Source organism: Zalophus californianus, chromosome 1, assembly GCF_009762305.2.
Source record: "Zalophus californianus isolate mZalCal1 chromosome 1, mZalCal1.pri.v2, whole genome shotgun sequence".
Taxonomy (NCBI): domain Eukaryota; kingdom Metazoa; phylum Chordata; class Mammalia; order Carnivora; family Otariidae; genus Zalophus; species Zalophus californianus.
In genome coordinates, this window is record NC_045595.1 from 81,110,218 (window position 1) to 81,126,494 (window position 16,277).

The following is a 16,277-nucleotide window of genomic DNA, read 5'->3' on the forward strand; positions in this document are numbered from 1 at the left end:
CGAAGCTCTTATGGATCTCATTTCTTTGTGTTACATTTTTAATTTAATGCCTTTACTTTCTTTTGAAAGCTTTCCATTTCATTCATATTTTTATGTTGTTTATATTACCGGATCATTATTTTCTAAACTATATGCCTTGAACAAGGATGCTAAATTTAAAGACAGAGAAAACAAAAGTTTTGGTTATATTATTTTAGAAATTATTTATTCAAATCAGATGTTTTTATTGCAAGTCATCTCAGAGAATTTAACATTTTATTGTGTACTGTGAATGTCCAGGCTGTACTATCGAGGTTTCCTGCAGTTTATTTGACCCAATAACCCCTTTTTCTTACCTCCACACATTGGCATCTCTTGAGACTGATTTTGTGGAAAAATTCCTAATGATAATATGCAAACATACAATAAGGTATCATTGTTTTGACAGATCACACCTATTGTGGGAAAAACCAACACATATGACTTTCTTTTTAAACAAAATGTTTGATTATAATGGCAAATAATGGTATGTTTAGACAATGATCAAAGTGGCTGTGTGTGTGTGTGTGTCACCTTGGTTGGTAATAGATGCATACCAGGTGGTATCATTTAATTAACTGTGTAACAATAGAACTGGTTATTATTTAGATTTTGCCCTTTCATGATTCTTTGTTGTAAATGGTTTTACTTATACTTATAGATGCATATATTAGAGAGGTGAATATGATTCATGCTCATTAATAAAGGCATTAAACTTATCATTTCGTTGTACTGGATTTCTAAAATGATAAAGATAATTACTTTTGTTGGTGTAACTATAGTTTGTGAAATCCATCTTTGAAATATAATTCAGTTAAGTGGGTTTTTTTTTTAAGTATACTGGGAAATAAAATTGTCTCTGAAGAATACACTACTTTGCATTTTGAAATTTGATTTTATACTCACAGTGTTCAGAACATCATTCAATTCAAATAAAAGAATTAAATCTAGAGAATATGCCACATTTGCATTAAGTGTCTAGTTCCAAAACACCTCCTACACATTTGGATTGAATGTGGTCACTGCTTTTCCAGTGTTCCTGAAAGACCAAAATAATATGCTGCTCACTAATATATGATAAAAATTCAGCACTATTCATTCTGAGAGAGCATCTTTAATATAGACATATAATTTATTTTTATTTTATAGTGTCATTATAAGAGGACTTCAGTATTCCTAAATGGATTATAGACATAATTCGCCTTATCCCTAAATAGAAATAGTCCCCATTTATGCACCGAACAGATGCAGTAACATATGATGAAGCAGCTACCTCTAAGTCAGTGACCTCTTTCTGCTTTTAATTTTTCTTTAACTGTTGGCCAGAAGGCAGATTATCTCCAAGTGTTCTCTATGATTGTTGTCAGACAAACATTGTGATGGCACGTTAAACAAGTATAAAAGTGATCCTGGGAAGCAGAATGAAGGCTATTGAAGTAGCCCAGATTCACACATTTGTGTGGCTCTTGGCTTTCTCAAGCTCTGTTCATTTTTCATTTGGGCTTCTAAGGAAGCAGGGGTGATTCCCTTTATATGAACTTCAAGAAAGGCTAAAAATATAGTGACAGAAAGCACACCAGCGATTTCGGAGGTGGGGGGTGGGAGTCAGGTATTGAGAGGGGCAGGAGAAAACTTTCCCAGGAAATGGAAATGTTTTGTGTAATAATACTACTATACGTATTTGCCAAATCTCATCAAATTCTACACCTACCATTGTTAAATTTTATTATATGTAAATTATACCTAAATAAAACTGCTTAAAAAGAAAGTATGCTATGATAAAAAAAGTATGATAAAATTCAATAGTAAGGAGAAAGGGGATCCTAGAATTTATTAATACCTGGAAATGACCAGAAAAATCATGGGATAGCTGAGTTTCTCCAGAATCTGGGAAAGGATTAACATCAGATAAAAAAATGTAAAGTGATGATGGAAGATAAAAATGATTACACCCATCAGTTCTTCTTGATCATCACAACTGTTTAATATATAAACCACCTAGCCTAGTGCTTAGCACATAGAAGACACTTAATAAATGCTGAATATTATTATTTTTATTGTACATTAGGAGTGCCTAGACAGCCTAATAGGAATTATGACTAAATAGACAGAAGCTTCCTCCTACCTACTATGAAGACAGCCTATGAATGAACTAGTTCTGGTAACCTGAATTACACAAAAGGAGGTGGAATTTATCAATGACTGGTTTAGGATAATTAATAAACTCTAATGTATCAAAGAAGCTGAATATTAGAGTATTTCACAGACACGTTCTTAGCTATTTTTTTGTGTGTGAAATTATTTCTGAGCTATCTAAACCCATTGTGAGTACTCTCAGAAGAACTTTATATCTGATGAGAGTTAAGAGTTCTAAAGTTTGCAGGCATTCAACAGAAGTCATAGCCATATGTGTAACATTTGATTTATTTTGAAATGTTTCTTGGCCATGTGAGAAATTAGTAGTGTGCCAACAATGATTATAGGAGGTTGAGGCTCAAGTTAACTCTGATCTTCACATGTGCTGTGATAGAGAAAATATAATAGCCAACATTTATTGACTTCTTAATGTGCTTAGCACTAACTATGCTAGGTAAATTTCATGAATTATCACTTTTGAACCTCATCACCACATTAGGAGACACAGATAAGCAAAGAGGTTGCACCAGTATTAAGAAGCAGATCAAAATTTTTGTCTGACTCCAACAGTTGAGAACCCCTGATGTGGATGGTGGGACAAAGCTGGTGAGTTTTATCAGAGCCGGATTGCTGACATTATGTCTTTGGTGTCCCTTGACCTATCCTGGGAATATGGGATGGAGAGACATAATTGGTCTGGTCCAGACTCTCTGAACCTCAAATAATAAGTCCAAGGATAGCAGCCTATAGTAAATGGTCAATAAATGATTTTTGAATGAATGGATAGCTGCATGCATTTGAATTCTTAGAAAGTAGGATTTGTGTAATATATTCTTAACATAGAAAAGATACCAAACGTAGCCTAAGGTTAATGTTGGATTATGGTGCATAATTTATTTTCAGAACTACTCATCCGACCAAGTCTATTTACAAGTCCATTTTGGGGCAATGGCATAGACACACTTCTATGTAAGATTGCTGGCATTTTTCAATAACTTGAATTTTGATAAACCTTTAATTATATTTTAGGATTATCAAACTGAGACAATTGTTGATCATAAATGAGAAAAAACATTAGTATGCAAACTCTAAAGGGTACATTTATCATTTTCTTATCATACTGAGCTTCGAGCTTATTGTCTATTTTCCAAGAAAGTAGAAAGGCTGTTTCTTAGAATAAAAATGTTTTTTATAATGTGAGCAGTAGATTCAAGCTGTACAGATTGCCTCTTTAATGAAATAGGCAACATTCCAATGGAACTGACAAGCTTTATTTCTATTTGTTGTATTTTCTTTCTCATTACAGATGGACCCGATTCAGAAAGCTGTAATAAATCATACATTCGGGGTTCCTCTTCCTCATCGAAGAAAGCAAATCATATCATGCAACATTTGCCAGTTGAGATTTAATTCCGATGTAAGTTTACCATTTAGTATTCACTGAAAAAAATGCATTATGCTGTTCTAATCTTGCAGAAGAGATTTCTTAAACATTTTTCTCCAATAACTGAGCATGTCAAAATTCAAAGATAACATTTTAACTTCTTATGTCTTTTAAATTTGGAGTTTATTTTATTATTTTTGGTTGTTTATTATGGAAACATCATACATTAACAATATTTTATAGTTGCAGTTTAATGGTATTTTTTTAGTCTCTCGGGAATACTAAATTTAGGTAATACACTTTCCCTTTGGAATATAGTCAAATTTAGGACCAACAAGATTTTAATAAATTATACCTCTGATATAGGTCCCAACTTATATTTCAAGGCCAACATTTTGCTTTGTAAATTTTTTTATCTGCCTTGGTGGTCCCCAATTCCAGACCAGCCCTTGTGTCCTTAATGATATTTGTGTTAGAATTCTCAAGCTATTACTCTAGAAGTATTAGCATTTTAAAAGGGAGTCTTAAAGACTTCAAAGCACTCAAGCCCCTGATGAATAAAACTTAGGTGGAGAACATGACAGAAAGGAGACATTTGTGGACCTGACCAGTGCTTTGCAAATTATCCAGAGAGTTATTCATATCTTCCATACCTTTTCTAAGGATCAGAAAATCTCTGGATTCATCACAGTGAAGCTCATTTTGGCTTATGGCCAATGTGAAAAACACTGTCTGCCTTCCCCAACCAGAGTCCTCTGGTGTGGAGTTGTCCTAAAAGGTACAGAAAACAGAAGGAATGTTGGTTTGGAAGGTCTAGGAATTGAATACCTGTTGGTACTCTAGGCAAAGAGAGGACCCCATCCTGTCAAAGTGACTCCTCTGAGGTGCCATTATCTTCCCCTACGTGGATGTGCAGTGTGGCGATGACCAAAATGATCTGGATTCTGGAGAATGTTAGACCTTCCAATATTTAATCTTTCTAGGCAAGTAGATCTTTTAGTTGCTCTGGTAATGAGAAGATCATGTGAGATAATCATCCACAGAAAACAGATGTGACAGAAATAAAATGTCTTTTTTCTTCTGTGAGAACATCTCCTGTTGTATAAGGATTGCTACTGTCTTATGAACTCATACCTACTAGTACAGTCATCAGATCGTTTTATAACATTTCTTCTGTTGGCTTAAAAAAAGAGTAGGTTGCCTGCATAGCACCTAAATGGTATTTGTTGATATATAAAAAAAGAATACGCTAAACATATGGCATTTTACTTAAAGAGAGGTTTTTGGTTTTTTGTTTTGTTTTTGTTGTTGGTTTTTAAATACTGAGTGCTTTGATTTGATTTGAATTTTAAGAAATTTGCCACAGTGTAATTTATTAACTAAAGATCTTTTCAACTGATAAGTGTCATATAATAATCTCTTTCGGTAAAAAAAAAGAAGAGTCCTCTTGACCTGTACATTGGAGTTCTGAACTCAATAGTTTCAATTTTGATCATTTCTAAACATTTAGTGAACAATCATATAGATCTGTAATTGCTGTGTTAAGTGGCTCTTTCTTGATTTCTTTCCTTCTTAAATCGTATTGATATTTCCCTCGGAACTGATCAGATAATGAGGCAAAAGTCTCCCAGGAGCCATGCGGTCAGCTTCTTACATCTAATGGGGGCTGTTTCAATATCTCCTCCTGCCAACAATTTCAGTGTCAATATTTTCCTCTGTGTTAAGTAAACTTCCTGTAAACTGGGAATCAGAAAGAGACTTCAAGCTCATTGCACCCAATCTCCCATCAGATTTAAGAAAACCATCTGCCACATGTAGGCTAGGCCCTTGGCTGGTGATCTCCAACTATGGATCACTCACCACTTCAGGAAAATTGTTCCTTTTGTTTTTTTGTTTTGTTTTGTTTTGTTTTTTGTTTTTTTTTTTTGAGAGTTTCTAATCCTGTTGTTGGATATCAAAGTCATGTTTAAAGTCTTTAGAATTATTACCCGGTATGCATTAACATTAACATAAAGAACATTTACATCTTTTATAAAATGTAATCTTGTATTATTTCCTTGATAAGAGAGAATAGCAATTTATTTTGCCTAATGAAGTTTCAAGTTGATACAGAAATCAATATGTATTTACCGGGGACAGTTGCTTTTCATTCTCACAATTTTGCTTTCAGGTGTGTCTGGCATGTGGTACATGGAAAGTGGCCAAGGTATTTGGAAAATTTAGACTAATTGGTCTAGGTCATAATTACACAATTGCAGACTTGACCATTCACTAGATGGTTACTGTATTAATCTTCAATTGCTGCTGTAATAAATCATGGCAAATTTAATGGTTTAAAACAACATAAATGTATTATGGTCTAAAGGTGAGAAGTCAGAAATTGGTCTCCCTGGGCTAAAATCACACTGTTGGCAGGGTTATGTTCCTTCTGGAGGCTCCAGCGGAGAATTCAGTTTCTTGCCTTTCTTGTCCACCTTCTAGAGGCAACCCTTTTGCTCATGACTCCCTTCCATCTTTCGAGCAAGCAATGGTCAGTTGAATCCTTCTCACATTGAATGACTCTGACCCTCACTTTTCTGCCTCCCTCTTCCACATTTAAGGACACTTATAATCACAATGAATTCATCTGGATGATCCAGGATAATGTCTCTACTTTAAAATCTGCTGATTAGCAATCTAATTCCATCTGCTAACTTAATCCCCCTTTGTCATATAATGTAAATATTCATAGTTTCCAGGGATTAGGTCTTAAATATCATTATTCTGCTTGCCACAGATACTCAATTGGATGTTTGGCTTAGATTTGAACTGAATTTTATGACCACTTGAATTTATCAGATAATTACCCAGTATAGCTTCATTGCTCTATATAAACTGGACGCATGTGAATTCATTGCTTTTTTTTATCTTGAAAGTTAAATGTAAATTCACTATGCAGTGCTAACTTTTAAAATTGCAGTTTAAAAAAAATGGGAAAACCCAATGTTATTAAATTTATAAATGACATAGCAACATTTTACCTATGATTTACAAACAAAATATAATTATTACAAAGTTGAAGTACAGGAGTAGAAACTCTAAAGACTTAAAAAATGTCTCTGTAGCATTATTATGTCAATAAGGGGAACTAATATTCTGGAAATATGAAATTTGTTTACTATTGACTGGTCATGTCCACAAATATTACTTTTATAAAATATTTAATAGTGAGTGCCAAGATCAATTGGATTTATCATCCATTCACCCACATATAAGAAAATAATCTACATTAAGAGAAAATACAAATATTTTCTAGATAGGTACATATAGATATATCTCATATTTGACCATTTTAAACCCAAGAAAAGTTTTTTAATCCCAATAAAACTACATCTGCTCCTTCCAGGTATATCTGGAATTTATCTTCCTGTTTCTGTTCTTAAACCTAGAATTATTTTGGAAAAGTAACCCTGTAATTCACTCGTATGCTTGGTTGCATCCTCAATCACATAGGAAAGGATTTTTGCCTTATGAACCTTTTTACATTTCAAAGCTTCTTCCCCTTCCAATGAAAATAATAGCTTGTAGTTCTTTTCATCTTTGCATCATGAAAATTCAATTTCCTTTCCCTCTATGCTTTTATTTATTTTTTAACCCTTCATTTTATAATCTGTGTGGTTTGGTGTTATGTGATACCTGTTTCCTGTACAGTACATTTTCTATTTTTGGCCCCACAGAAATCTTTTTAAATGGCATATTATACTATATGCACTTTAAATGAGATTGCTTTCTCCTAGTATAGGCTTTTTCTTTGAAAAAAAAAAAAACTTTTCTCAACATTTACATGAAACACATATAAGGGTTATGCAAAAAGTTCCCAAATAAAGACCAAAAGGTTATAATTTGTCCAGTTATCTTATCAGCATCTTAAAACAAGTATAAATTACCATTGGCCTGAGCAAGTTATTAAGTGTACCTTTGAAAGACAGTTTATAGCAGGACCAGCATGGATGTAAGGTTATTAAGTGAGGTATCAAATGATTACTTGATGACTATTTATAGGGTGGAAAGTAAGATTTCAGGCCCCAAACTAAAGAATCATTAAGCTGTAGCATCTAAGAGTCACTCTGGTTAGCCTAACAATAGTATTTCATAACATGTTAGAGACAGAAGAAAATTTTTGCTAATTTCCACTGTGGAAACTGAGGAGCAGAAAATATAGGAGACATACAAGGCCACCTGGCCAGTTACTGGCCACTAGCCACACAGGGTCAGTGTCCACTCTTGTCATTGTTCCTGCCCCATCTGGTCCAGGCGGAGTAGCAAGTCCATCCAAAGGCTCCAGCCAATCCTAGAGTAATGGTGTGGCTGGAGATCTGTGTACCTGGGGGCTCCTTCCCTTGCAGAACGAACTGGATGTGTCGGCTGCTGTGGTAAGTCATCTAGAGCCTGGGCCAGACCTTGCCCACCAGTACTTGCGACTACTTTCAAATAGCATCACCCATATTCAGTCACATGATTTAATCATAAACCTGATGAAAATTTAAGTACAAATGCAAATTACTGTGTGATAATATAGTAGCAACATGTCTTTATGACTCAGGACTATCCAGCATCAATTACTTCAAGGTGCTGTTTTGTAAAGCAGAAGGGAAAAGCACCTCATTAGAATGTTGTGTTGCTTGGAACCCTAAGACCCTTCCAAAGGGGAACCTTGGGATTATCACTGATATAATTGATACATTTTTCAATGGCATTATAAAATAGAAATCATTATTGTTTTTCTACATTTTAGAACCCGGGAATGTAGTAAAATTAAGTAATATGTCTGAATTTAATTTATACCTCTGTGTTAACTTCTGTAACCAAATGAGACCTTATAGTGATGAAGTTGCTAAAAGGAACATTTTTTCCTACCAAATTACCAAATTAGATAATTAAACTTTCATAACATCACAATTTAAGACACATCTTTAAAATATTTAAATCTATATTCTTTGTGGGGGTCGATATTTAAAGGAAATACTGCTTGGAGGAAGAGAAAAAAAACTAATGGTGGTTGTACTGGAGTTGAAGAACTATTCTTATTTCTTTTTACTTTTATTCTCCAAATGTCCTTTATAAGCATGCTTAAATTTTATAAAATAAAAAGGAATTGTTGCATCTACTATCCTACTATGGCTTTTTTAAAAAACGCACATATTTTGTCCTAAATTATAAATTCCATTTTGAAGGCCTCAGTTGCAGTTTTCTAAATATTTCTTGCCTATTTCTGTCAGTGTCTGCTGTCTCAAAACATGCCCAGGAGAGTTCATAGATATCATTGCCTCATTCAGATTTCAGCATTTTATTGCATATCCTATGATAAGGGTTAATAAAAATCTATGCATGGGGATGTGCATCTAATCCCAAATGCGAAAACAGCATCCAGGGAAGCCAAGTGTGATGGTAGGAAAATCACTGGATCAGGATTTAGACAACCTCTTGCTTAGATCTGCCACTTTTTTAATTGGCCGTGTGTCCTGGGGCTCTTTGTTGAATTTACAGGTTCCATAATCACCTTATTTAAAATGAATAGCCGGAGGTGCCTGGGTGACTCAGATGGTTGAGCACCTGCCTTCGGCTCAGGTCCTGATCTCTGGGTCCTGGGATCAAGCCCCATGTCCCCATGTCAGGCACCCTGCTCAATGGAGAGTTTGCTTCTCCCTCTGCCTCTTCCTCCCAGCTTGTGTTCACTCTCTCTTTTTCTCTCTCTCTCTCAAATGAATAAATACAATCTTTAAAAAAATAAAAAATAAATAAAATGAATAGCCATTCCTTATGCCATGTTGTAAAGATTATAAAATAGAACATGTAAACAATTGGATTATAAACTGTATAGCAAATGAAATGGAAAGGTCATTTTTATGTGACGGGATAAATAATGTGGTTATCATTGTTTTATTTTCGAATGCTAAATTACTTCTTAAGAAATATTGAAGTTGGAAAATATCTATCTTTAAGAAAAGTACTTAAAGGGATCTACCCTTTGGCAAGTGCCTGTGTTTAGTGTATTTTTGTGTTGATTTGAGGTTCTCACTCCTCATAAATCTTTACCTTTTACCTTTTTAAAAACTGCAGGGTCAACTTGTCCCTGGCAAAGCTGCATTTATTAGAAACTCTCAACCTCTTTAAGTCTGTTGCTGCTGCTGGTTAAGTCCCAAAGGATTTTCTGAGGGACCCAGTTAGAAATTAAATTTCAGGCAGCTTTGAAACATCCCTGTCATAAGAGAGTGTCTCTCGTGCGTCTTCAGGACTCACAGAGCTATTTAGAGCTTCGGGCTGCACACTGTGGCCTTCCCACTGGGTGCTTTTTCTTCTTCAAAAGTACTTCTATGACAGGGCCATTCAGCTTGTGTGTGAAGAGTCATGTCTGGGGCCTGATGAGGTTTAGTTGCACTGTCATGTCACCCTTGTGTGAGGAGCTAGCTCTGGGGCGTGTGGTGATGAACTGGAGGTTTGACTGCTTTTGAAACAAGTGCCTGGGACGTCCCTTTTGAAGGGCTTATGCTCTGGGTGTGCATTTGGGTCCCATTTCATCACTCAGCCTCACTACCATCTACTTCCTGAATAGAGCCTAGAGTTCTGTCAGGAATTCTCAGAAAATAAAACTTGGAACAGAAGGACTAGGCAGGAAATATTGGGTCTGGCTGTTAGAGATTTCAGGAGAAAATGAGCCAGTCAAGAGCACAGGAACCTATTTAAGCGTCGTGCTTCTTTGGCAGGCTTTTAAAAATAAAACTTCAACACTGGGATATTTTGGGACTCTCTGAATCAGGCTTTGATATTCCAGAGTTTCATCTGTGGATGGAATGAAGGGTAAGGGACTGAGAAAAGAGAACTCTTTATAAAAGAATTTATATTTCTCTGGGCTTCTTTTTCTCTGTAAACAAAGAGAAACAAAATAATAAAATTCACTCTTCTATCAGATTCTCCTAGACATGGAAAATTTGACCATTTTCTCTAGAAAGAAAAGTTGATTTAACATGTAAATGAGTAGATGTGTTATATAACTTCCGGTAATCAAACTGATATTTGTATTTCTATGAACTACTGTGAACACCTCAGAGAACTGTTGTGTATTAGGACTTAGAGATGCTAAGAAGTCATTCTGTCCATTTTAGAGATTTGGAAAAAACAAAGGTCAGAATATTGGTTGACTTGTCCAAGGTGTCTAAGCTGTTGAAACCACTGGTAGGGCTGGAAACAGGGCTCTTAAGTCCCAGCACAGTGCTTTTATTTGCCATATCAGGTGACATGCCCTAAGAGAAATTTATTTTGAGGTTTGCATTGGCATCGGCTGACTGTTCTCAGCTAAGACAATTGGTCACTTAAGTCCTACACATAACACAGAAGTTAATCCAGGTGGATGCTCTCGTTGCTAAGTTGCTAGAAGTACAGAGTGCTGCAGTGTAGAAGCTGACATCACAACCTGAGCCAAAATCAAGAGTCCTATGCTTAACTGAGGGCACTACCCGGGTGCCCCTCCCTTGACTTTTTTGTTACATGTCATTATAGTTCATTTAGCTTTTAATAAACCATTGGTTTTGCCATGGCCCTACAAACTAGGACAGTAGAGGAATTTGTTCCTGGGCAGAGGAGCAAAGGAATTCAAGTAAAAGGTAATTCCTATTAGCATCTATTCTTTTGTCATTTGGGATTTTTTGGCCCTTTGTATCCTGGCTTTCTGAGCTGTTGCTCTGTATTGTCTCTTTTACTGAGTCCTATTATCTGTATTAATTAACTAGAGTCATTGTACCTTTTTCAAGGGTTCACAGGGCCAGAAGATTATAGATGAAATGAACATACCCATTCATTTTACCTCCTCCACACTAGAAGTTTCTTGTGCTGACTAGTTTAAGAGTGGCTATTTGGTTTTATTGCCAGCTTAAGGAGATTGAAATTGTACCAGGCATGCTATAAATTGCACACTGCATTGGGATTATGGTGTTAGAATTTCTTAGATGACATTAGAACCAGAACTTGAGAAAATGGATGTATTCCTTCAGACTCCCTAGAACTCTGTATAATCTAACTACTGTTCTAGAACACTGTAGTACACCCAACATTCTGGCCCAGATTCACCTTTTTCAAGCCTGCCAAATCTCATTTTAAATGCAAAACACTGCCTCTGGGATCGGTTGTCTCAGTCCAAATCTATGTTTTGATGTTAATTGAATACGATAGTTGTAAAGGTTGCAGTCATTTGGGGAGTTTACTCTGTGAGGACGGAGCTGAGGAAGGCAAATGGAGGCATGGTGTGCTATGAAAGTTTAATTTTCTTGGTCTGTGTGTGATTTTCAGTAATACTTTGAGAAGCAGAGAGAATACTTTTAAGAATTGCACAGGTAACATTGAACGTATGTGGTTTATTTTTTAGTGGACCTAAATGAGCCTTTAAATTCCTTACATAGGAAATCTGTGGAGATCGAGGTATGGCAAATTTATTCTTATCAGGTTTATCGGGGTATCAGATTCGTCTGTACAACTTACACCTTCTCTTAGATGCCTTTATAAATAAGGTTGCAGAAGGTAGTCTCTTAACAGGTTTTTTATCCATTTCCGAAGCAGAGCTTATTTTCTCTGCATCAGCGAACTTGTCATGATAATCAACTTTTTTGTCCCAACCATCAATCACTCTTGATTACAGCTGGGTAGAAGTTCTGTTCTGTTGATCAGCTCATCAGTGCACATGATATTACACCTGGAGGCCAGTACAAATCATCCCTCGATGGGGAAAGCGTTTCCCTTCAAGGCTTTTGTCGATGGTTTTATCATTTACATTTGGTTCTCATTGAGTTGTCATGTCTATCTTTAACTCTGCTCTCTCATATGAAATATTCTCCTGAAATAGCTCTCAAGGTTTGGTTGATAATTTGTACCATATTGTTATTATTATCATGCTTTTGCCTTCTTAATTCAAAAGGGTAGCTTTGATCTATTGTTTCCTTATTTTCATATGAACTTTTTCTCATTCTTAATGCAGTTATTGTAGAAATTAAAATGATATAAATTATAATTCAATGAATATTCAGTACTTCTGTAAAAAACAGTTTAGCATATGTTTTAGTAGAATGTTTGCAAGTCTAATTTTGTTGATTTTTAATGGTTTCTTCAGTTAGGTTTTTTTGTTTTATGTTTTGGCTTGGGCTAGGGAATATTTATCTTTAATTTTTATCTTATTTTAAGTAACACTAAGTAGCTATCTTCATGTTTTAAAAAGACATTGAGAAGCAAACGTTTTAAGATCAATTGTCCAAAGTCAGCACTATTCTTAGCTGTGTCTGTAATATATGTTATAAGCAGTAAAATTATTTCTTATCTTTCTAAGCCAACTCATATTTCTTAAAACAAGAGCATTTTCAGAGCAGTACGAGGGCAATGATAGAACATTATCATGATGAAATATTTATTGATTTCATAAAGTATTTAAAATAAATATATGATTAAATAAACATTTAATATGTCCTTTGTGTATGCCACAAAGATACTTTCTCTCTTTGTTGCATTTTGTTGTATTTTATTACTTTATAAAATCCAGAACAGTAATTTAGAGAAGCATAAAAGATATTTTAACATTTAGAGTACAAAGCATAAAGAAAACTGAATGGAATATGAAATTACAAAATAATGTGGATTTGATTGGGATTCCTGCCTTTCGGTTTAAAAGGATTAATAAGAAAAGCCTGAAATTTCTTCTGTGGCTGGACTTCCTATGATGATGATTTATTTCTATTTTTGAGTGAAAGAGGACAACAAGGAGAGACTGCTGTTTTCATCTGATACCAACATTTAGACATTATTAGTTCTTACTTTAATCCATGAAACAAAACAAGGGCAAATGGCATCAATTAACAAGAAAGTGATCCATGTAGAAACATAAACCACACAACACTAAATGGGATTTGGTTTTGAAAGTCTGAGCTAAACAGCTCAAACTAGTTCACTGATAGATCTGTGGTCTTGACTCTCTTACCAGGGTAGGAGCTGATCACTTCGGGCAAGAGATGCTTTGTCATTATGCAGGTTTGACAATTAACAAGAATATTTGCACCCACTCTTGTGGTTCCTCATTAGCAGTCAGCAGACTGGATCTTGTAATGAAGAGCAGGTCAAAACAATTCATCTCTTCTTAGCCCAGAGACACTAGACAAATAGTTTGCCACAAGGAACTTGTCATCTTAGCCTGCCATATGATTTTTGTACTTTCAAACAGTAGCCACAGTGTATAACCTAATGACAAACTTTGAAAATCAGCCCAACATAAGTGGCCATGTTTATATATTCATAAAACAGATTGGCTGAAAAATTTGTTACAGTTTATTGGAGACTGATATGAAGTGACAGACCTTTATTTTGAATAACTCAAGAGAGGTTTCTTTCCCTTTTTTCCAGTGTTTCCCCTGTGGATATGTTTAGTTACATTGTAGTTCTTTAGCACATTCCTTGTTGGCAGAAAATTTAATGCAGATTTTGGAAAGTGAGACATTTGTGGTGGGATCCAGTTATGAAAATTTTACCATGTCATCTCCTCTAATTGGAAACACACTGTCAATCTTTACATTAAAAAAAAAATGCTGAGAATTAAAACCTCAGTGGAAAACAGAGATCCCACCAAAGGTATTTCCACCGAAGGTACAAAAACCAAGGGGGGTGGTGTTTTTTGTTGTTTTTAAACAAACTCCTAGGCTACTGAAGAGTCTTGAAAGAGTAGATGCTAACATAGTTCTATCTCATGAAGAGATGAATTCTAGTTTATGGAAGAATGACTTCACTGTCTGGAGGTTGAGGAGGGGAATAAGTTAACTCTATAGATTTCAGGATGGCATCCATATTTATTTCTTCAGCTGAAATCTCTTCCTCAACTTCGTATTTGAGTATCAATGGCTTACTTAGTATCATCACTTCGTTAGCTAATAGATACCTCAAATCTAAACTGTTCAAACTATAGGCCATGGCTCATTCCCTAAACCTGCCTCATAAATAGCATTTCTCTGATAATAGCAGCTCCATGTTTCTGATTCATCCTGTAAAAATATTGGAATTATCTTTTCTTACTCTCTCACACCATATGTTCAATACTACACAAATTATGTTAGTTCTACCTCCAAAATATATCTAGAATCTGATCATTCTCTACCACGTTCACACTACCTCACTGGTCCAAGCCAACATCCATCATCTCTTATTTAAATTATTATAAACATCCTCTTAATTATTCTTGCTGCTTCTACTCCTTTTACTCAACATTTTAAAAACGTAAGTTCGAACCAGATGGCTTTTCTGTTTAAAACCCTCCAGTGTGGTATGTTTCACTTAGATTAAAAGGCAGAATCCTTAGAATGGCTCTACAGCCCTATGAAATGTGGCCTTCAGGGGCCTTTGTGACCTCATCTCCTCCCATCACCCCCTCACTTGCCCCTCTGCAGCCACAGTGGCCTCTTTTGCAGAGCCAGGACTAGGGTAAGGCAAGTGAGGCACTCAGGTGCAAAATGTAAGGGCTGCTAAAAAACTGAGCAATCAGAACAAATATTAAATGCAATAGTAAAAAGATAAAAATGGCAAACTGTGGCCCATTGGCTGGTCACCTGCTTTTGTAGATAAAGTTTTACTGGAAAGAGGCAAATGAGGCAGGGATATATAAGTACAGGTCAGATTCTATCTTATTTAAAAGTTTGATATTTTGTCTACCATGGATTTGTTTGCACTGATTTTAATTTTTTTAAATATTGCATGAAAATATTATTCATTTCTATCATGGAGTTTTTTTATTATCCCCTTAAATTTTTCTCCTGAGGCAAGTACTTCATTTACCTCAACCTAGTTCCAACCCTGCCCTTACTATACCTTGAATACACCAGGCTCATTCCTACCTCTAGGTCTTTACATGGACTCTCTCTCTGCCTGAAATTCTCTTTCCTTAGATTTCTACAATTTTTTTTCAAACTTTATTCAAATTTTACCACCTCATGATGCAACCACTGTGTTTAGGATTTCAACCCCTGTCATTCCTACTCTCCTTACCTGATAGTTTTTCCCCTAAGAACTAATTACATCCTAATATACTTCATTGTTTAAGTATTTATTATGTTTATTGTCCACTGCCAATTTGAATGTAAGCTCTATTGGGGCAAAGATCGTTTGCGTGTTGGTCCACTGTTTTATCAAGTAATTAGAGCAGTGCTTAATAAGTATTTATTGAGTGTGTAAATTAATGGCTAAATGAATATCATGGTGCTTACCTGAGATGTGTGTGTGTGTGTGTGTGTGTGTGTGTGTGTGTGTGTGTGTGTGTATCTTGAAGCTTCACTTCACCCAAGGTTTATAACATATCAGACTTCCCCCAATTTGTCTTCCTCTTTTTTCATACTCAAACCAGAAAAGCCCACACCCCATGACAAGGAATAGAGACATTCTTAGGAGAGATGGAAGAAACTCCCTTTGCCCTAGTTCACACTTAGTGAACAAATATGGTTTTCCTCCTATGAGCTTGCTTCATACCCTGACTTCAAAGTATTTGGTCTGTCAATGTACATTAGATGTTTTTTCTTGGTATCTTAATACCAAACACATTGTTAGGCTCTTCTATCATGTACTGCATCAACAAATAAGATGAATACCCAATGATGTAAATATCCAAATGTCCATGAGGGCAATAGTAAATGGAAAAGAAAGGCACTGCATTTCCAGATGAGTTGTCAGTGTTTTATCCCCAGGAAGA

General features: G+C 35.4%; 1 protein-coding gene across 7 annotated transcripts in view; it reads left to right on the forward strand.

Moving 5' to 3' along the window:
* ZNF385D (zinc finger protein 385D) overlaps positions 1-16,277 on the forward strand; it is an 863,057-nt gene that overhangs the window by 745,251 nt on the left and 101,529 nt on the right. For all 7 annotated transcript variants that reach the window (XM_027587443.2, XM_027587447.2, XM_027587446.2 and 4 more), the window contains one exon: positions 3,461-3,571. In XM_027587443.2, coding sequence (XP_027443244.1) covers positions 3,461-3,571 — 111 coding nt within the window. The remainder of the gene's footprint in view (positions 1-3,460; positions 3,572-16,277) is intronic.